A 23192-nucleotide genomic window follows, 5' to 3' on the forward strand; every position below is an offset into this window, starting at 1 on the left:
TGATTTTTAATAAAAAACACAATTTTTTAAACATATCAGAGTAACTTTATTTATTTTCAATAAGCAAGCAGTTAAGGAAGGGTGCATGGAAGCTCGCTTGCAGCAGCAGGAGTCAAGATATGGGGAGGTGGGTAATAAAAGGGACATAAACATAGCAGTCACACCTGGTGCATGATGCCCTTCAGGGCTCCCTTAACTGCCTTTGTCTTCTCTTCCTCCCTCCCTCCCTCCCTTACCCTAACCCTTCATTATTCTCCCCCCCAAAAAAACTCTACTTATGTAATTCTATTCCAAGGCTTGTAAATGCAAGAGGGAGGGTGCGTTGCTTACAGGGACTGTCTTTTAATAAAAAATTCAATGTTTTCTACATACAGCAACTTTACTTTCCGTAAGCAAGCAGTTCTTGAAGGGTGCAGGGAAGCTATCTTGCATCAGCAGGACTGAATACATGGGGAGGGTGGTAATAAATGGAAAAGAAACTCAGCATTCAAACTGTACCCTGGCCCATGAGGAAGCTACTTTTCAGGGCTTCTCTGATGTGCACAGCATCCTGGTGTGATCTTCTAATCGCCCTGGTGTCTGGCTGCGCATAATCAGCGGCCAGGTGGTTTGCCTCAGCCTCCCACCCCGCTATAAAGGTCTCCCCCTTACTCTCACAGAGATTGTGGAGCACACAGCAAGCAGCAATAACATAGGGGATATTGGTTTGGCTGAGATCTGAGCGAGTAAGTAGCGTTCTCCAGCGCCCCTTCAAACGGCCAAATGCACATTCTACAATCATTCTGCACTTGCTTAGCCTGTAATTAAACAACTCCTGACCCCTGTCCAGGCTGCCTGTGTATGGTTTCATCAGCCAGGGCATCAAGGGGTAGGCTGGGTCCCCCAGGATAACTATAGGCATTTCAACATTTCCAACTGTTATTCTCTGGTCCGGGAAGTAAGTCCCTTGCTGCAGCCGTTTAAACAGAGTAGTGCTTCTGAAGACACGAGCGTCATGAATCCTTCTTGGCCATCCCACGTGGATGTTGGTGAAACGTCTCTTGTGATCCACCAGGGCTTGCAGCACCATCGAAAAGTACCCCTTGCGGTTTATGTACTGGGTGCCCTGGTGCTCCGGTGCCAAGATAGGGATATGGGTTCCATCTATGGCCCCCCCACAGTTAGGGAATCCCATTGCAGAAAAGCCATCCACTATGACCTGCACGTTTCCCAGAGTCACAACCTTTCGTAGCAGCAGCTTAATGATTGCCTTAGCTACTTCCAGCACAGCAGCCCCCACAGTGGATTTGCCCACTCCAAATTGATTACCGACTGACCGGTAGCTGTCTGGCATTGCAAGCTTCCAGATGGCTATTGCAACTCGCTTCTCCACTGTGAGTGCTGGTCTCATCCTGGTATTATGGCGTTTCAGGACAGGGGAAAGCAAGTCACAAAGTTCAAGGAAAGTGCTCTTACGCATGCGAAAGTTCCGCAGCCACTGTGAATCGTCCCACACTTGCAGGACTATGCGGTCCCACCAGTCAGTGCTTGTTTCCCGTGCTCAAAATCGGCGAGGAATGGGTAGAACCTCCCCCATAACCGTCAGGAGCTCCAAAGCGCAGGGGCCCGCAGTGTCAGAAAACTCGCTCTCCAAGTCCTCATCACTGTCGTCCCCGCACTGAAGCATTCTCTCTTGCATTTCTGTCTCATGGTGCAGCATAGATAGCACGAGAATGCGTGAACTGTTCACAGCATCCGCGATCAAAGAAAAGAGCTGACCAGGATCCATGCTTGATGCAAAATGGCGTTTTCTAAACGCAGCCAGTAAAAAACGCGCGAAGTGACTGTCTGCCGCTTTCAGGAAGGGAGGGGGTGAGGCTGTACCCAGAACCACCCACGACAGGAGTTTTGGCCCCATCATGCACTGGGGCAGTAACCCATAATTCCAATGGGCAGGGACCCCTGCAGGAACTGTGGGATAGGTACCCAGAGTGCAACGCTCCAGGTTAAGATGGACGCCAGGGAACATGGACACTCAAGATCGATGTAAGTAGCCGTAGTGTGGATGCACAAAATCGATTTTATAAACCCTGCTTTATAAAATCGATTTTGAAACCCCCAATTTTAACCTGTAGTGTGGACGTGGGCACAGTTACCAAGCTATGCTGAAATCAAGTGAACCTAAACCAAGGAACCTCCCCTCGCTGTGGAGGAATATTTTACAAAGGGGAGTTCGGCACCTAATCCTCATCTGAGCCTATGAAAATTTCCCCCATCCATACTAAACATGATGGCTGAGATTTCCAAAGCTAACTAAGGGATTTGGTCTGGGATACACAGTTCCCATTCAGTTTAATGGGAATTGCTTGCTTGATTTTAATGGGAACTAGGTGTCCAAGTCCCCCTGGCAGCTTTGAAAATCTCAGCCTGTGTTTCTGTGCTAACAGCATAAATAAGTAATTATTAAAACTGCAGACCCTGTTTCTTTACCTGTTTGACAGTCCTAATTTGCAACATTGCAGATTTAAAATTAGCAAAATAAAAATCCAATTTCTCAGCAAAACAGTATCCTGAGGACCAAAACGTTTGCTTATAGAAAATAGCAAGAACTTTGCAGGGCATGAGACTGAAGCTAGAGCATGGATGGTTCTGTACCAACAATATTTAATTTGAGCAAACATAGCGCCTGATCCAGCTCCCATTGAAATGGCCAGATCCCATTAACTTCAATGATGCAGGAGCAAGCCTGTAGTGCAGTTTTCAGACTATGCTTTCATCATGAGCTAGGCATCTAAAAAGTGAGGAAAATAATTCTTGCAAGAAGGGATGTGAGACATGAATGTGAACCAATTATTTCATTGAAAGACCAGAGCCACTCTGCTCTTGGGTAAACAGATATTTATTGCATCACAGCTAGATTAAGGATTTATTTTGCTCTTGCTACAGCATGAAATCAAAACGTACTGAGTTCAGGAACGTTTATCTAAAATTCAACTTCCTAGAAGAAGTGTCACCAGCATTTCAGACCAGGACGGCATAGGCCCTTTATCTTCAAAAGAATCACCTTTCAAACGAGATTTAGAGGTAGTCTCCTATCCTAGACACATTATAATAGGAAAGTGCTGCATTTTGTAAGTCAATTCTAAGCAGACAGCCAGAGCAGCAGGAGGACAATATCCTTTGCTAGACATGAGAGTCTGTTTTTAAACATGAGTTGTTCAGAAAAGCCCTCCACGTAAAAAAAAATCTACAGTACTTTTCCACTTCGGTTAACCCCTATAAAAACATATATCTCTATGCTATAAATTTTGTATTTCAGTGTCAAAGAGACAGATCACCCATGCTGAATGTTTATGTGGGAAGAGGAATTAATACAGCACAAAACATGCTAGACCCAAGATACACTGATGGAAGTGAAGCTGAACCTGAGTTGTATCAACCTTCCTTGCCCTGTCAAAGATCTTCCATGTGACCTCTGTATATTTGAGGCTCTGGTGATTTAAGGGTAGTGTATCTGAACTGATAATTAGGGCCTACCAAGTTCATGGTCCATTTTGGTCAATTTCACTGTCACAGGATTTTAAAAATCATAAATTTCATGATTTCAGCTATTTAAATTTGAAATGTAATTGTAGAGGTCCTGACTCAAAAAGGAGTTGTGTGTGGTGGGGGAGGAACCTTTGTAAAATATTGAAAGGTTATTTTAGGTGTGGATTGCGGTACTGATACCCTTACTTCTGCACTGTTTCTGGCAGCGGTGCTGCCTTCGGAGGTAGGTAGCTGGAGAGCGAGAGCTCTGCCTTTGTGCAGAAGTAAAGATGGCATTGTATGATATTGCCACCCTTACTTCTACGTTGCTGCTGGTGGGGTGCTGCCTTCAGAGCTGGATGCCCAGCCAACAGCCACTGCTCTCCGGCTGCCCAGCTCTGAAGGCAGCACAGAAATAAAGGTGGCAATACTGGGACCCCCTAAAATAACCTTGTGACCCCCTGAAACTCCCTTTTGGGTCAGGCTCCCCAATTTGAGAAACACTAGTCTCCCCCATGAAATCTGTATAGTATAGGGCAAAAGCACACAAAAGATCAAATTTCACGGGGGGGGGGAGACTAGATTTCATGGTCTGTGACGTGTTTTTCATGGTTGTGATAAGGGACAGAGCCACTCATCTGCAGTAAAACACATGAAGACTTTCTCACTAATACTCTTAGCATCAATTCTTATATATTGTTGCTCCTTGTATTCAAATCCCGCAGAGCATGGATTAGGAATTGGGGGCTGGAAAGGGGGTTTTAGGTCAATGGATCAAGGAAGAACAGTGGAAGCCTTAATCCTCCATGACTGTCTCAGGATAGACAGGTTTTACCTGTTGTGACCAGGACCCCAGTAGGGGCCAGTTGAGGTTACTCAATTAAGGTGAACTGCAAAGAATGAGGCAGACAATGCCCCCAAAAGCTGGTAGATATTCCAAGACTTAGATTTACCAAGCCAGCATAAAACAGCTTTTTTATTACCTCAGTGGTTGCCCAGAAGCCAACAACAGAGTTTCCTTGAAAAAACCTAGCCTCAGGCCTTCATCCAGGTACCCAAGCCAAATATGATGATGATTTCTGAAAATCTTATTTCATCATTTAAAAGAAAAGGTTCTACCAATCTCAAAGGATTGGACAAATTACCTCCCAGGTTAATGAATATTCAAGATCTTACCCAAATACATCTACAGCCAATTCTTATCTAAACTAAAAATTCTTAAAAATGAAAAGGGAGACAGTATGGTTAAAAGATTAATATACATATAGACATGAGTTCAGTTTCTGAGGTTCAGATTCATAGTAGAGATGGTGAGCTTTGTAGTTGCAAAGAGTTCCTTTAGAATTTAGTTCCTAGGTTATAGCCCAATGTCCAATATCATATCCAGGTTGTACCAGCTTTACTGGGATCTTGTCATGTGGCTTAAGCTTTCCCTGATGAAGCTTAAGCAGATCTGAGATATCAGGATCAGGACCCAACAATCTTTTACACAGTTTTCTAGCCTCCACTTGACCATAAAGTCCTGGGTAAACAATAGGCTATTGATGTAACCTTCTGTTTCCTGAACACCACCAGTAATTAGTTACACAAATTAACATAGGGCAATTTATCCATTTGGCAGTTTATCACAAACTTTAAAGAGACATATAGACAATGACATTATTTCACCCAAGATTCATCTAAATGTTAATATTCCCCTTTGATCTCTGAATTGGTAGCTAAAGTGACAGACAGGAACTGTCTGTTTATATGGCTAGCATTTAAGACACACACATATAGTATCACTTCTAACAATATGGGTTTGCATTTCAAAGTTCTAGCCTATCAACCATGAATGGCCCTAATTACCATCTGCATAGCTTTCTAACATGACTTTCAAGATTGGCTCTAGGTCATCCAGCCTGCAAGCTGCTTAACCCTTTCTGGCCATGAATTATATTTTGTATAAGATTTGCCGCAATTATATAGCAGTGGTAGCAATAATGATTTGCATGATTATATTTTAGACAACATCACACCTGTGGACATTTGGAGGACTGGAGGAGAAGAGGTCATACTCCCTTCTGCCTCTAGTTTTCAAACCATTGTCCCTTCCTGTCACATGATACACTGGAATCCCTGCAGATTTTTTTTGCCACCTGCACTCAGTTCTCCCAGGAATTTTCCTGTGGAAAGGCATGATATGGGCCAGAGAGTTTAAGTGTCTGTCCTGACTTTCATATTACTAGGTCAAAATTTTGAAAATGGGATGCCTAATTGTAGGTCTCTAAAATCCATATTTAGAAATCTATGGGCTGATTTTTCAGAAGTGCAGAGTAATCTGCCGTTTGCATTGAACTCAGTGAGGCTGTGGATGCTCAAAACCTCTGGGAAAAAATCAGATCTCTTCTGTAAGTGCCTAAATATAGATTTATCTACCTAAAGTTAGTCACCCACGTTTGAAAGTCTGGGACTCATTTATGCTGCTGATTGTTAAATTATCCAACATGATAATCTGAAACTTCTTAAGTAAGGAGATTTGATCATTTATTCTATAATTCTCCTCTGGTTCAACCTGACTTCCACTGCATGGCAGAGCAGGAACAGCCAGCATAACAAGGCCCAACAGACATTCCTCAGAGTCTCTTAACTAAACTCCCAAAGTCTCTCCTGGAAAATTCTTCCCTAATCTAATTAGCTTTAAAACATCACTTAATAGTCTCCCGTGGTGTGGTGTTGATGAACGGAAGGGTGCATGGAATTGCTGTAGACTGTAAACTTCACCCTTTAATAAATCTGAAAAGGCAGCATATTCATTTCCCATGCCCCCCAAGATTTAAATACTCCAGGAAAAACATTGCTTTTGTGAACTTCCGTCTTTGAGTCATTTTGGGAGGCAATGAATGTTGGGAAAAACTGGTCAGTAATTCACTTTTCCAAGTATTTATTCACAGTAGGGTTGGAGGAATCAAAGCAAAGTGTATTGTAAGAAATTAACAGTAGCTATGTGACATGAGGAGCTAAGTGGTGCAGTAGGTTAACACACTAATCTTTTTCCCACTGGAGGCCTAAATTCATGTTCTTGTTATGGTCTCAATTAAAGATGATTTTGGTAGCATTAGGATGTGACTAGCCTACTCTCTTTGTGTTCACAACCCAAAACCGCATGCGATTAGCAATTCCTGCTCAAGAAAGGCTAAGAACTGGAAGAGCAGAGAACTTTTAGGTTAAATTTTAGGCTGGCCGACAAAGCCCAGTAGGTAAAGATGTGCACTACTTGAATTTATTGGCATTGGCTCAAGTTAATGCTATTAGCCGTTCCTTTTCATATGCACCAAAATTTACCCCAATTTAGCCACTCATTTATGCTGTCAGAAAAAGCTCACATGTAGCGTGTATATTTAATTTTAAACATTAACTTTAATAAAATTTTTAAATCTTTTCACAAACAAAGTGATCAAGTGATAAGGGATATGTTGCTCATTGGCTTTAATCTACACTCTCTCCCTAACTAAAAACTAGTTTCTTTAAATAAAAGAAAAATTAACAGTTTTCCTGTACAAATTCATATTCAACTAGAATTTCATTTAAACATGTACATCGTGTGTCTAGTATTTCCATTCCTTCAACTGATATGTGCATTAGTTCATTCACATGATCAGGCAGCTTCTTTCAGAATACAAAATTCTATTCCGTTGAGTGTTCTTTTTCATCATTGTAGTTGTTGTGACTGGGAGTAGCAAGAGATGAATTCCTACTTCTTTCATCCCAGGAAACAGCATAAAGATCTGGTCAAGCCACTTGTGATGATAAAAAAGAAGTTGAAGTCAAATCTTCATTCATCATATGATAGTCCACTCTGTGTTCAAATTCTTTGTTTTGTCCTGAGCAAACAGCAGCCCCATTGCTGGCAGTGCCTCACTCCATTCAACTGTCGGTGTTTTATAGGACAGGGATCTGTAAAAGCTACGTAGAGGTTGAGTAGAATCTAGAAGTCGCAGTTGTAGATTTTTAAGAATCAAGTCTGTGTACTTTTTTAGTTGTCTTAACAAACACTTCTTGTCCGCTTCACTTAAGGATTCAATATTAATGCCTTCATCAGTCAACTTCTGTACTGAAGTCTTTACTTCTTCCGGTACTTTTCCAATGGATAGCTCTGATTGAGCCAAATGTAGCTTCTATTGCTGGACAAAGATCTACTACTGTTGTAGCAGATGCCTGGATGGCATTGTTTAATGACCCAAGTGGTTTCAACAGTAGAGTTACAAGAGAGAATAGCAATAGTCTTCTCTGAATGCAGTAGCAAAAGTAATCCACCAGCCTCACTACTTAGATCCATCCCATCTGGTAGATACTTTCCAAAGTCAGTAATAATGGCTGGAGTAATTTTAAGACAACAGGCAAGGATCACTCATGAAAAGCCAGAGCATTTTCTCAGGTTGGACTAATTTGAACTTCAGTCCCAGCATATCTTCTATATTTTCCAAGATATTCAGTCTTTTTGGGCTCTTGATGAAAAAAGAACATAATGAAGACATTAAATTTATAGTTTTTTAAATGTCTTTTGAAGAATCTGCAGCTTGTACTAGCGCTAGTTGGAGTAGATGTCTCTGCAGTGTGTATAGGAGAGATTAGGGTTACTCTTTTCTCTGAGTAAAGCTTGTACTCCATCATGTCTTTCAAAGAAGTTTGTAGCTCAATTAAATGCACAAGCAGCCATCTGTTTGGGGTCCAGTTGATAAGCATTTAACTTTTCTAAGATGCAGCCAATGTATCTTTTATAACTTGAACATCTAGAAATGCATCTCCTGGCCTACCACTCACATCAAGATAACATACACAATGACTTAATACTTGATACCCATTTGCATGGTGCATTCATCAGCCATGTATGCAAATTTTTTGAATGTGAGAGAGTTCTTCACTTTTTCATTTGTTGAGCCTTTTTTCACTGTTGCACCACATGCTTCTAGCCAGTCAGTTGAGTTTCTTGCAGAAAGATAGTGAGCATTTGCTGGTCTTGTTTGGAACCAGTGTTCAACTTCAGGAAGTCAAGTATCAGAGGGGCAGCCATGTTAATCTGGAAAAATTCCACCATGATTTCAACAGCTTCCACCCCACCATCAACCTCAGCCTGGACCAATCTACATGGGAGGTCCACTTCCTAGACACCACGGTGCAAATAAGTGATGGTCACATTACCACCACCCTATACCGAAAACCTACCGACCTCTATGCCTACCTTCATGCCTCCAGCTTCCATCCCGGGCACATCACACAATCCATTGTCTACAGCAAAGCACTGAGGTACAACCGCATCTGCTCTAACCCCTCAGACAGAGTCCAACACCTACAAAATCTCCATCAAGCATTCTCAAAACTACAATACCCGCATGAGGAAATAAGGAAACAGATCAACAGAGCCAGATGTGTACCCAGAAGCCTCCTACTGCAAGACAAACCCAAGAAAGAAACCAACAGGACTCCACTGGCCATCACATACAGTCCCCAGCTAAAACCTCTCCAACGCATCATCAGGGACCTACAACCCATCCTGGACAATGATCCCACACTTTCACACGTCTTGGGTGGCAGGTCAGTCCTCGCCCACAGGCAACCTGCCAACCTGAAACATATTCTCACCAGTAACTGCACACCGCACCATAGTAACTCTAGCTCAGGAACCAATTCATGCAATAAACCTCGATGCCAACTCTGCCCACATATCTACACCAGCAACACCATCACAGGACCTAACCAGATCAGCCACACCATCACCGGTTCATTCACCTGCTTGTCCACCAATGTAATATATGCCGCCATATGCCAGCAATGCCCCTCTGCTATGTACATCGGCCAAACTGGACAGTCGCTACGGAAAAGGATAAAAGGACACAAATCAGATATTAGGAGTAGCAATATACAAAAACCTGTAGGAGAACACTTCAACCTCCCTGGCCACACTATAGCAGACCTTAAGGTGGCCATCCTGCAGCAAAAAAACTTCAGGACCAGACTTCAAAGAGAAACTGCTGAGCTTCAGTTCATCTGCAAATTTGACACCATCAGCTCAGGATTAAACAAAGACTGTGAATGGCTTGCCAATTACAGAACCAGTTTCTCCTCCCTTGGTTTTCACACCTCAACTGCTAGAACAGGGCTTCATCCTCCCTGATTGAACTACCTCATTATCTCTAGCTTGCCTGCATATATATACCTGCCCCTGGAAATTTCCACTACATGCATCTGACGAAGTGGGTATTCACCCATGAAAGCTCATGCTCCAAAACGTCTTAGTCTATAAGGTGCCACAGGACTCTTTGCTGCAACTTCAGGATGAACAAGTGACAATGCACTTACCATTGGCCTCCAGTTTGAAGTGTGTGGTATCTCTTGCTTAAATAGAAAGCATGATGCCACAGTCATGTTTGTTTGTATGAACTGTGTTGTGCTCCAGCATTCTTAACAGCCTCATTAACCCTCACCAGTGTTGTCCTTGGTCAGTGGAGACTCAGAGTTCAGAGGTGCTTTCACATGAGCTCACCTCCCAGGTGGGGGGCAAGAAGGCACCTTGCTCGTTCCTCCAGCTGCTCACTGTTTGCTCTACCCATTGTTGTTCATTGTGCCACCATTCACTCCATCATTCTGTTGCCAATGGCCCTGCACCATCACCTTCTGCTGCCACCTGCCACTATGACCTCTGCAAGTTGGTCTCTTGAGGTTCAACCTGGCTCTCAGTGATTTCAGCTGAGCTCTCAGTAGGGAACCTTGCTGCTAGTACAGACTGGGCTGCTTCTTTCACAGAAACACTGTCCCATAGCAGGTCTAAGCACTTAGACCTGATTATCAGTGATTTCAGCTGTAGTGGCCACTTAACAAAACAAAAGACTCTCTATGGAGCCTAATCAGCTCTGTCTTTAAACAGTGGAGACGGGCAGGTCAAATAGTACTGGTGACTCAGGCAGACCATCAAGCAAAACACCTGTTCCCACCCTTTCTCTTGACGCCCTCAATCAGCACAGGCTACATACAGGTCTACTGCTGTTTACTCATACAATAACAACATTTCAGTACCCCCCTGCATTCAAGTGATTTGTAATACAACCCAGGCCAAAAATCTATCACTTGGGCAACACAGCTCTGTTTGTTGGATACTTAGGTAGATTAGGTGTGAATGTAAATTCAATCTGGTCCTGAAGCCTTGCCCCCCATTCCCCAGCTGATCACTAGCTGTCAGGGAGAGCTCATTTAGACTTTGCTTAAAAATCATAATTTGAAATTATTTGGTTGGCCAACATCACTGGAATGAATGTTTTATTGTCATAAAAATAAAAGCTGTATAAGGAAGCTAGTCTATGTTCATACTTTTCAAATCTATTATACTTTTTCAGATACATGTATTTTATTATACACTTTATATGCTCTTAAAGTGTGTATTAATGTTTAAATTTCAATTCAAATTTCCAAACAATCACTAAATTGGCAACATTGCATATAACTAGTTCACAAAATGGAGGGGAGGGGTTTTGGGGAAATTCGGGTGGCTGTTGCGAAATCCCTGGATGCTGTTAACCAATTTTTGTTGCATTTCATACAGAAAACATGCTCTGAATATGAAAGGTTATGGGCCAAGTTTCAGCCTAGAGAAACTGTTTATAGAAAAATTCTAAAATCTGAACATCAGTGATTTGTAATAGAAATGCTGGCAGTATAAAACTGTAGCTTGAATACATCACTTTATTATTGTATTGTTACTGTCATCGTCAACATCATCATCATCACCATATTTATTAGAGAAGATAATCTTAATTATCATTACCACTAATTCATTATGTTTCTTCATCAGCTCTGTCATCAATGTAATTCCTATAATCATCTCCCAGACTACTAATTGTGACAGACCCAAACCAGTGGGGTACAGGAGTCTGATAGAGGGCAAATATACTGGTCACTGGATGAGTAGTTTTCTGTTCCCTGAGTGACCAGAGCAGGGGCTGCATTAGAGTAATCAGGAACCTGCTAGAACCAATTAAGGCAGACAGGCTGATTAGATCACCTGCAGCCAATCAAGGCAGGCTAATCAGGAGCTCATTCCAGTCAGGCGAGGAGGAGCCAGAGGAGAGGAAGTGCGTGTGAGGAGCTGGGAGCAAGAGGCACAAGGAGCTGAGAGTAAGAGGGTGTACTGCTGAAGGACTACGGAGTACAAGCGTTATCAGACACCAGGAGGAAGGTCCTGTGGTGAGGCTAAAGAAAGTGTTTGGAGGAGGCCATGGGGAAGTAGCCCAGGGAGTTGTAGCTGTCATGCAGCTGTTACAAGAGGCACTATAGACAGCTGCAATCCACAGGGCCATGGGCTGGAACCGGGAGTACAGGGCGGGCCCAGGTTCCCCCCAAACCTCCCAACTCCTGATCAGACACAGGAGGAGTTGATCCAGACTGCGGGGAAGATCACTGAGGTGAGAAAATCTGCCAATAAGTGCAGGACCCGCCAAGGTAGAGGAGGAACCTTGTCACATAACGAAGAAAAACAACTGCTAATCTAGAATATTTAAATCAGTTTGGCTTTGCAAATGAAAGATGGAAAATACATACAATTCTGATTGAAATTTGCAAGCCTCCAGTAATGCTGTAATTACTGGGACTGAATATTTTCTTTAAAAATGGCACATTTTCCATGTTCCTCTTCCTCTAGGGCAAGTGTGAGTTTAGCATGCTACAGAAAAATTCAGTCTCTTTGGCTAACTTGTGTCACTTCTGAGCAATCCCTCTGCTGCTGACCCAAGTGCAGTGCCAATATACTCCAGAGGGATTAATATACAGCTCTTCTCAAGTAGAGGGTCAAATCTGTGCAACACAAGGGAACTTGTTCAGGGAAGAATAAAGAGGAGGTGTGGGGCATCTTGGAGGATTCCCCTTCACCAACAAGCAGAAATTTTTGTAAAGTGACTTACTCCTCTGGCCTTTTTATTCCACCTCAGTGAATGGCATTGCAATATCTGCATCCTAAACATAATGTACATTCGGGCTTTTTTTCCATTTGAAAAACTTGGAGATCATGCTGAGATATGCTCCAAATGAAGAGCCATCATTATGGTATTGATAGAGTACCCTGTACAATCCTTTCCTTTAAGACTAGTGTAATGAATACGAGTCCTACTGACTTCGTTGAGTCTGCTTAAGTAAATAGTATTTAATGTAGGAAAGGATTCCAGAACTGGGCCCACTGATAGCAAAACAATATTTTCCTTTTGTTCAAGGCGTGTGTTTATAAAGCCAAATGTCCAGGGTTCTATCTCCTGTGCAATAGTGGAGTTTTGGGGCCAAATTCTTTGCTGACCTAACTCTACTCATGTCAAAGGAGTCATGGCAGCAAAGAATTTTCACCTTTATCACATAAATTTGGTGTCTTTTTATGTTTTTTTTTAAAAGAACCCCTTGGCAGTGTTTTGATATAGATTGGGATGTTTCTCCTTCCTAAGACGCTCCAGAATTCATTCCAATGGAGATTTCCTCCAAAAATGTGATGGATTTCCAAAACAAAGGGCATTTTGCACCTGTTCTCTCTTGGCACCTCTATAATAAGAGAGAAAGCAAATAGCAATCCAAGGCTGGCACTGCTTCAAGGATCAGAACAGAATTCCTTACCAGAGACATCTGTGCTGCTGTCATCCATTCAGGAGGGATGTGAAAGTGAGCTCCAGCTGAATCTCCCAACAGAATGATCCCCTTGGACTCTGCATCTAATAAGTACATTTCATTAATAGTTTTAAAATTCCCTTGGCCTTTGTCACACTGTAAAGTGAATCTTGTTTTTTATACAACAAGATTAAGATAAAAAGACACGGCTCTGGTAGATTCAGTGTGTAAAATGGAAATACGGCATTGGCCACTGTTTGTGTTTGAAATGTGTTCATTTCAGATCCTAGAATGGGAGATTTTCACTCCATCTGCATCAAAAGCCTGCCTAAACAGATGTGCCAACAATCTAAGAAAAACAAATAGGCATGCTGTATGAATAAGAGAGAGAACTTCTTGCTTAATGAGAGATTCCCATAAGATTTTATTCAAATTGTTATTTTAACACAGGCTCTGCTGTGAAGCTAACATTCATTTTTTCTACCTATGGAATATTTACTAAAACTACTTAAAATCAAACATTTAGGGAAATCAGAATACTCAGGGAATTGGTAATGACTCATGTTAAGAGTAGATTTGTGAGTCAGGGGCTCTCAAGGTAATTTCATTGGAACAATCTGGCTTTCTAATAATTAATGTTACTTAGCACTTGAGTGGTACTTTCTGTCTAAAATGACAGAGCTTTGCAGAGAAGCTTTTCACCTTTCAGTCACTAATTTAATGCGAGTCAATGTAGGTTTGAAAGTTGTTATTATGGTTTTTTAATATTAGTATATTATAATACTAGTGAATCTATATCTATATATGGCCTGAGTCGTTAGTGTCAGTCCATTTCCTAGTGGATAGATAGCCATGCCAGGAAAAATATCATCACTACAACTGGCACCATTATTGACATTTCCAGCAGAGCGATGGACTGGATGTGCATAGAAACTAAACTGTCCTCTCACTCCTAGAGGAAGTGCCTACAAGTTCAGCTTGAGGCACATTGGCAGGATGAAGAAGAGTCTCTTCTGCTGCTGCCCTCACTGGACCTGGTCTATGAATAAAAAAATCAAATTCCAATGCTCTCAGCTCGGTATCTTTCAGCTCTAAAGTCACTTTTAAAATCATTTTTCTAAACTGAAATTGATATTATAACAGTACGTGTCCTGTGAGTTTTCTCCTCACATTAAAGCAAAGAGTGAATTTGCCATTTTTGTCATTATAAAGAAGCTGTGAAATCTGTCATCTTTTCTCGGGATTTACAATGATCATGACTGTTTGTATAAAAACATATGTAACATAAGTATTGTATTAGCCATGTATTACATTTAATGATTTACCTTTACAGAATTTTTTCTCATATGGAATTCCATCTTTTGGATCTACACCCTGTTAGAGGATAAAAGGAAAAAGAAGTCTATTTGATACCTGCAAAGTGGCAGCACAAATCAAATAGTAGGGCTATCATTTGGATTATTGACTTTTCAGAACTGTCACATCATAATAATGTTGATTTAATTCAGTGGATGTTTATTCATGACTTTAATTCTCTGATAACTAAGTTTTTTGTCTGGGAATTGCCCCTTTTTTTTAAACAGTGATCACAAGGAAGTTTAAAGTTCTTGCTATGTCACTGGAGTTTTGTGTTAAATCCAATGTAAATCTAAATAGCATAGGTTTCAGAGTAGCAGCCATGTTAGTCTGTATCCATAAAAAGAACAGGAGTACTTGTGGCACCTTAGAGACTAACAAATTTATTTGAGCATAAGCTTTCGTGAACTATAGCCCACTTCATCAGATGCATAGAATGGAACGTGTGTGTGTGTGTGTGTGCGCGTGTGTGTGTGCGTGTGTGTGTATATATATACACACACACACAGAAGATGCCATACCAGCTCTAAGAGGCTAATTAATTAAGATGACCTGTTATCAGCAGGAAAACTTTTGTAGTGATAATCAAGATGGTCAATGACTCAGGCTGAGTCATTACACTACTTGAATCTGTTTCCTTATGATAACTATCTTTACACCTCATCAACTGTGTGTAATTGACCATCTTGATTATCACTACAAAAGTTTTTTCCTGCTGATAACAGGTCATCTTAATTACTTAGCCTCTTAGAGCTCGTGTAGCATCTTCTCTGTATGTGTATATATATACACTCTTCTTATGTTCCATTCTATGCATCTGATGAAGTGGGCTGTAACCCACGAAAGCTTATGCTCAAATACATTTGTTAGTCTCTAAGGTGCCACAAGTACTCCTGTTCTAAATAGCATAATGTTTGAGAGATCTCAAATATCATGCTGTTTTGATTTACATTGGATTTGATGTCTCTTGCAAATGCTGCGCTCATAAAAACTGTTTTTTTCCATATTCACCAGTAGATAATTTAATTTCCCAATGGTCTCCAGCTATGCCTGTGGAAGCACTATTATTACTTCAGTGAATTCTCTTTTGGATGTTGCACTCACAGACCTCCATAAGGTGCCTGAAACTTTGGCAAAACAAATACCCCCTCAACAACTCAAAACAAAACACCAGACCAGGAAACACTTGCATATTTGGGTTTTATTGTTACAAACCTGAAGTATGGCAAGGTTTCCTGCCTAACGGTCATGTTTCAGAATGTTCTGGATGTGTCTCTTCAACCACTCACCCACCCACAGTAGTGTCCTTTATTCACAAGGATATTCTGCAAGTAGACCAAGTGACTTCAGTGGTATTACTTGCGATATCACAATCTGGTATGCAAATGAAATTAGTCTAAATGCTTACAGACTAATTCTAAAATAGAGGGGTGGAAGAGAAGAAGAAGAGAAGGGAGTGGGAATCAGGAAGAAATTTCAAGATTTAACATAATTTACTTACCCATATACCATTACAGTTAGAATCCCTTTCCACATCCCAGTTATCTGAGCTAATATAGAATTACAAAAAGAGATATAGCATTAAAAAATGATAAAATAGGTTTAACGATAAAATGCTTTGTGCTTTTCAAGGAAACCAGCCTCCTTGGTCCATTTTCTATAAGAGCATAATGTCAGACTTTGTGCTCCTTGGAGGTCATCAAACAGTCAGCATTTTAAAGGAAATAATTAGAAATTTCAACTTGCATATGTTTTTCTTTTCAGAATTTAAGAGAAGTGAAATTCCCCCCAAAACACATTGACAATTTAGAACTCAATTCTACAAGATGCTGAGTAATGCTAACCCAGGGTACGTCTACCTGGAACTGGAGAGGTCATCTCCAGCTTGGGTAGACATACCCACAGTAGTATGGTAAAAATAGCAGTGTAGCTGCAACTTCATGGGCATCAAGTTCATAGAAACATAGGACTGGAAGGGACCTCATCTAGTCCATTCCCCTGCACCTATGACAGGACTAAGAATTATCTAGACCAGGTGTTTGTCCAACCTGCTCTTAAAAATCTCCAATGATGGAGATTTCACAACCTCCCTTGGCAATTTATTCCAGTGCTTCTAGCTGCCCCAAGTACAATCCCATCTGAAACTGCAGATACATATTTGGAGTAACTAGCCCATTCTGGGCACGCGGCTACACTGCTATTTTTAGTGTGGTTATCTTGATCAGAGATATGACAAGTCTACTTGAGCTGAAAATTACCCCTTCAGCTCTAGTGTAGACATAGCACAAGTGTTTGCAGTCCCCACTACCACAGAAGTTAACTGGACCTACCCCTTTTACCCCTAGTTCACCACTATTTCAAATCTCATCAAATATCACTGCGGGCCTGATTCAAAGCCCCATTGAAGTCAATGAAAAGACTCCCATTGACTTCAGTAAGCTTTGGATCAGGCCCATCATGTCCTACAACTGGCTCATGCTCACTTTACATTGTGGCCCTCCAGTGTTCACTGTGGGCTTAGAAAATTGTTTCTCCTAACACAGTTGTGCTGCCCAGTGTGAGTGGAACATAATTCTGCTAAGCCTGTATTTTTAAACTATTCAGCACTTGGCTGCTACCAAGATTTAAAAATAGTTCTGAACTATGCCCTGTTGATGCTTGGTGGCGCAATCATGTGAGCAGAAACCTTTTTTTTTTTAAATGATTTTGTAGCATGGGGTAAGATAAGGGGCAAAGAGGGCCTTAATCACAGACACACAGTTCTCCACTCAGCATGTGCATGTAAGTCCCACTGATGTTACTGGGAGTTATTTACCTAATATAGGGGAAAATATCACTTACATTGAATGTATGGCAATGTCAGTGAGACTAGAATCTGGCACTGTATCTAACCAGTCATCCATACGTAGAATTTCCACCCACTTCAGTAGCAGCCATGTGGACTGAGGGCTGAATATGATCCCCAAATACACATGATATTCATACTTAGACCGTTTCTTCTTTCAGTAGGTCCATTTTTGCTTCTGCACAGCTCCCACTGATTTCAGTGGGAACCTTGCATGTGCATCTGAGGGCAGAACATTGCACAGTGTGTGTATGTGTTTCCTCCTTGCATCAAGATATTAATATGCCCTACTCTGTGTAGTTTCAATTGCTCTTCTGTAATACTTACTGTACCAGCATATAAGTATATCCAGTTTCTAGTGAATAATCAGTAAATTGGAGCTAGCTTTGAAGATCATAAAGGGTCAAAAGGGCCTAGTCTGCAGAGGTGCAGAGCACCTGCAATCACCAGTGAAGTCTAGGAGGAAGTGATGAGAAACTGTGTGGTCTACTGGATTAGCACTTAAGAAACTGGGATCTATTCCTGGCTCTGCCACTGACTTGCCATGTGACGCTGACTAAGATCAGTTCACCTCTCTGTGCTTCTCTTTGTCCTCCCCTCTCAGCCTCTGTCTGTCTTTTCTATTTAGACCAGAAGCTCTGTGTGTCTATACAGCACCTACTACCACTGGGTCCCATCTTGATTGGGTCATCTAGGCTCTATCAGAATACAAATTAATAGATAATAATAATAATGCGTATTCTTTCAAGATTTGACCAAAAATTGTAAAATATTTCTTTTTAACATGAGTATCTAAAAGTAATTAACAAAATTACCGTCTACCAGGGTACACTGTTGCTTTTCCTTCATTGCAGTCTCTGCCTCTCCAGTGATAGCCCCTCAAAGTCTAAAAGCCAAGAGAAGCACAAATAGGATGTTCTTCTTATTCTTTTTTTTTTTATTTCAAATATCTAAAATGAGAGTAACTCAAGGTGCAGGAATAAAGCCTGGTACATGGGTTTCATTCCAAATTACCAACACTAAGCTTTAATAAATGACATTGTGCTAATTTTGATGCAGAAATAAGACATGCTGCCAATTTTAATATTTTTAAATGGGTTTGCTTCACCATCTATTAAGTCAATAAACATACTACTCAGTGGCAGAGCAGTTTGCTACTGCAGACAATGCAGCTATCGCCAAAAATGGCATAAATGAATGATTTCTTCCCCTTTCCCTCAAAAGAAAATTATCTTCTATAATAAAAACTGCTCTCACTCGATTCCTATGCTCTCCCATGAAAGAAAAAGGTTTTGTAGAAGCTAGAAGGAACTTCAGAGAGATTCTTGTCAATAGAGGATTATCCCACCAAAAGAGAAGCTTTACTTACTGGGAAAGCACTAAATTTATCTCCATCAAAGTCTTCATATGGTAAGTTATTTCTTATGGCACTGTAAAAAAAAACCACAATACTTTGTGTCAGAAACAAAAATACAGTAAAGAGATGCAAATATACACGCTGTTCGTTAATATATTATTAATTTCTCACTCCATGTTCAAGCACAAGTATCTGCATTTCAGGGTATTGATTCCACATTTCAGGGTATTGATTTCAGTCACTTTGTTCTCAGTTAAATGGAGTTACACATGGATAACAGTAGAATCTAGCACTAAATTCCTAAAATAAAGTAGCAAATCAAATCAGTAGTAAAATTAGCCTAATACTTTCTGAATTATGTAAAGTGACAGCATACTGGACCCCATGGATCCTGTAGTTCCAAACATTATGACATCTGTCCTTGGCTAGAGAAAGCAGATCAGCATCTGTCTTCAGTGGCGAAACAAGCATTCTTATGTATTGCTTAGCAGGTGGTGTTCTTGGAATGACATGCTAAGAATCCTCTCCTTGGGAGGCTAAGCATATGACCTTCAAAGAGTTTCCAACCTCTTGGACGCATGAGAGCTTCTGAATCAGGGTAAAAAAACTAAGCTGCTGCTCCTAGGCTAGGTGGTTTCAAATTACATTAGCATCAGACACCGAGAACCAATGGAGATAGGTTATGCACATTTTTATTTGGACTTGTCATCCTGGTTCTCTGTGCACCCTGTACTTTGAAAGTACTGCCTGCTTTAGGCTAGTTCAGTCTCTGACTAGTGTCAGTTGAAAGGAAATGGCATAGATCCAGAACAAGTGCAAAGAGGAAAACGTTCTACCACATATTGGTCGGGGGAGGGAACCGAACATCATTGATCTGGCATATATTTTACAGTGTGTATGTACATTTTGGCTCCAACTATCTCTGTCTGACTCACTGAGCTAAATCTTCTATTCTCCCTGCTCATAATACTTCTGGCCTTGACTTAATGGATTTTACAGACTCTTTAGAAATCTTCTACACAGATCACCCCAACTCCTACTATTGATATTTGAGGTTCACTCACAAGAGTGGAATTTTACTGAACAAATTGGGCTGGGGAATAGGGTCATCCTAAAAATACTTCATGTGTTCCTATCCCTTACTAGATATGCTTCAAGTGTTCCTCCTCCAACCCATAAATTCTCTGCTCCAACAGATGCTCTCTGAAAATAGTAGCCCAGTTGATGCCCAGTCCTACGTTCCTTTACTGAGACTCTAGCTTTAATGTATGTGTAATTGAGCATTTTCCCTGTCCACTTCTTATCTTGTGCCTTTTAGAATTATATAGATGCTGCTTGCTGTGATCAAAGGAGAGCATGTTTCTCTCTAGTGGGACAGGAAGCACAACAACTGGATGGAGACAGGAAATCAGAGAGGAAAAGTGGTACTAGATGATAACCTGGCTTGTGGACATGGAATCTGGGTGGGAAGATGCCAGGATACCCCCAGTTTGTGACAGGGCCTGCATGTCCTCTTACCACCACTGTCATTATGCTTTTGTTTTCAATACTAAAAATACTCAAATTCATTTCCAGCATCTTCTTCTAGGAGTGATATGTACCTTAACTGCTGTACTTTCTAAAGAATGTTTCTGATGGAAAACAATGTTGTCTTCTACAGGAGAACAAAGCCCTTTTAAAGCTGAAGGGTTTTTTTTGTTTTGTTTTAGTTATTAAAAGGAACAAGTGCCCCAAATATTATGAAGTTGGCCATTTAGGACTGGAAATATCATACATACTATTTAATCTTCTCACACAGCTTGACCAGAATGGGAAGTGCACATATACTTGAATAGCCGGCTGTGTTTTTCTAGGAAAAGAGAACAGTGCATTAGTTCATATAGCTCACGTACTTTCCAGCTGCTTGTGTAATGGTTATCACAAAATTAAAGGGGATGAACAATTTCCTGGGGGAAAATAGTCATTTACCAGGATTATTCACTTTATTAAAATCAGTGTTTTATAAACCATCTGCATCTTGCATGAGAATAGAACAAGTGACAATGATACTTACCAGGAATTGCAGAAGTGTTCATTGAACATAAATCTTGTTCCTGAATGCTGAGCGTGAGTTCTGGGTGAGCAAGGGATGCAGGGTCAGGCTCAAAAGGAGGATAATTTAAGGGGATGGATGTGTACATAGTACATCCATTGGTTTTTAATGGGATTCTTACATAGAAAACCAAGGGCAGGGTCATGTTCACCACCTGTAGAAAATTATGCTCCAAGGTAAATCCATTTTACAATACATGACCTTCATTGGAGACAAACCAAATGTGGAGGATAATGAGTAATCCTAATATCCCAGAACGAAGTAGCACTTACTGGTACATGCTTACATCAAAGAAATGCTCACATAATGTAAATGGGGCATTAATTTAATGCACATGTTGCTAGTATGACCTACCATATATTCAAATGGACTATAAATATGAAGGGCTAAATTCTTTTGTCAGTGCCCAGCCTGAGTAACTGGCTGTGGGCTGAGGAGGTTTGTAGGGTGTAAGCATGAACAGCTTGAACAACATCTTTTCCTCAGGCCGTGGAGGATGATTATTATTATTATTATTTTCAATACTATAGTACCTAGGAGCCCTAGTCATGGACTAGGACCTCCTTGTGCTAGGTGCTGTACAGAACAAAGAGACTGTCCCTTCCCCAAAGAACTTACAATCTAAGCATAAAACAAGAGACAACAGATGGACAGACAGACAGATGAGGGAGTATAAGGAAACAATATTGGTCAGCATGGCAATCACAGTCACAGATCCACCAGTCCCACCCTACTTTAACCCCTAACTTAGTTCCCATGGGGCTGTGCTCTGCAGCATACAAGAGGACTCAGATCTCCTGTGTGGGCTCCCTGCATCCTGACTCCCAATACTGTAGCAGTGCACCAGTTCTGCTGTGTTTAGGACTCAACATGACCCTGCTGGCAGGGATTAGGATGGAAGGAAACAGATTTGCTCAAGCAATAACACATGATTGGAAGATAAACACATGTATTGGGTGCACAGAGAGTGGTCAACTACCGTCAGCATCTGATATTCAATACATTCTTGAATTGCCTATACATCAATGCTAGGAGCCTGGGTTACAAACGAGATAAATTGGAATTGCTTATTTACGATGATAATTAAATCTAACTGTTATTACTGAAACCTTGTGGGGTGATTCGCACTATTGGACTGTAAAAATCAATGGTTATAACCTATTTAAGAAAAATTAAGTAGGCAAAAAGGGAGGGGGAGTGACACTCTATGTCAAAAATGGTATTACTTGTTTCCAAGTCACTGACAACTTGGAAGAAAATGATCTTGAATGCTTGTGGATCAATGTCCTAACAGATAAAGCACAAGATTGGGTATTAGTTCATGTCTGCTACACACCATCAAATCACACAGGAGAACAGGATGACTACCTTCTTACACACTTAATCTATAATGTCTAGGAAAAAAAGCTGTGTGATCATGGTGGATTTCAATTTGAATGACATATGCTGCCAGAACTAAAACATCCTTGTAATTTCTGAACATTATAGATGACAATTTCCTAACTCAAAAAGTGTTGCAGCCAACACAGGGGAATGCTTTATTAGATCTGTCCTAGCAGTTAAAGAAAAACTGATCACAGGCCTAAAAATTAATGATAGCTTAGGTACAAGTTATCATGACTTGGTTACATTTATAATGTGCACGCAGAATAAAGTTCAGATCAGTAATATATATATACTTGATGCTTTAATAGGACTAATTTCACAAAGCTGAAAACAATTATGAGCCAAATCAGGTAGGAGGAAGATAACTGGATTGGGAATTGTTTAAGAATACTTTACTAGATGCCCCAAAAGCCACGATCCCACATTTGAGGAAGAAGAATGTGCTGGTTAAAAAAAAAAAAAAAAGGTATAAAGGGGAAGTGAAGGCAGCTATTTATATATTGTGACAAAGTTCCTCCTCTACCTTGGTGAGTCTTGCGCTTATTGGCGGATTTGCTCATCTCAGTGATCTCCCCCTCTGGTGAAACCTGTTGTGTATTTGGTTGTCATGGTTTTTGTTCCTATGGCAACTAAATTAGATTATTAGGGGATAGCCCAGCCTGCTTCAGCTGGTCAGGCGAGCTCTGTGTCCGTAAATAAATGGTAGCTTTGTTAGCTATCTGCTCTCTGGCCTCAAGTGATTTCTTCCTAAACCGGCTGCCCTCAAGGATATAACAGAACCCACAGTCTGGGTCAACTCCTCCTGTGTCTGATCAGGAGTTGAGAGGTTTTGGGGGAACCCAGGTTCGCCCTCTACTCTGGGTTCCAGCCCAGGGCCCTGTGGATTACAGCTGTCTATAGTGCCTCCTGTACCAGCTGCATGACAGCTACAACTAACTCCCTGGGCTACTTCCCCATGGCCTCCTCCAAACACCTTCTTTATCCTCACCACAGGACCTTCCTCCTGGTGTCTGATAATGCTTGTACTCCTTAGT

The 23192-nt window shown here is 41.0% G+C and overlaps 1 protein-coding gene across 4 annotated transcripts in view; it reads right to left on the reverse strand.

The window, feature by feature from the left end:
* The window catches only part of AOAH (acyloxyacyl hydrolase), a 123262-nt gene that overhangs the window by 53573 nt on the left and 46497 nt on the right, over positions 1 to 23192 (reverse strand). For all 4 annotated transcript variants that reach the window (XM_050937722.1, XM_050937725.1, XM_050937723.1 and 1 more), the window contains exons 7-12: positions 20459 to 20529; positions 18693 to 18753; positions 18139 to 18209; positions 15980 to 16028; positions 14448 to 14496; positions 13132 to 13226 (exon numbers count right to left, since the gene is read on the reverse strand). In XM_050937722.1, the coding sequence (XP_050793679.1) occupies positions 13132 to 13226; positions 14448 to 14496; positions 15980 to 16028; positions 18139 to 18209; positions 18693 to 18753; positions 20459 to 20529 (396 nt within the window). The remainder of the gene's footprint in view (positions 1 to 13131; positions 13227 to 14447; positions 14497 to 15979; positions 16029 to 18138; positions 18210 to 18692; positions 18754 to 20458; positions 20530 to 23192) is intronic.

This window comes from Gopherus flavomarginatus, chromosome 2, assembly GCF_025201925.1.
Source record: "Gopherus flavomarginatus isolate rGopFla2 chromosome 2, rGopFla2.mat.asm, whole genome shotgun sequence".
NCBI classification, from domain to species: Eukaryota; Metazoa; Chordata; order Testudines; family Testudinidae; genus Gopherus; species Gopherus flavomarginatus.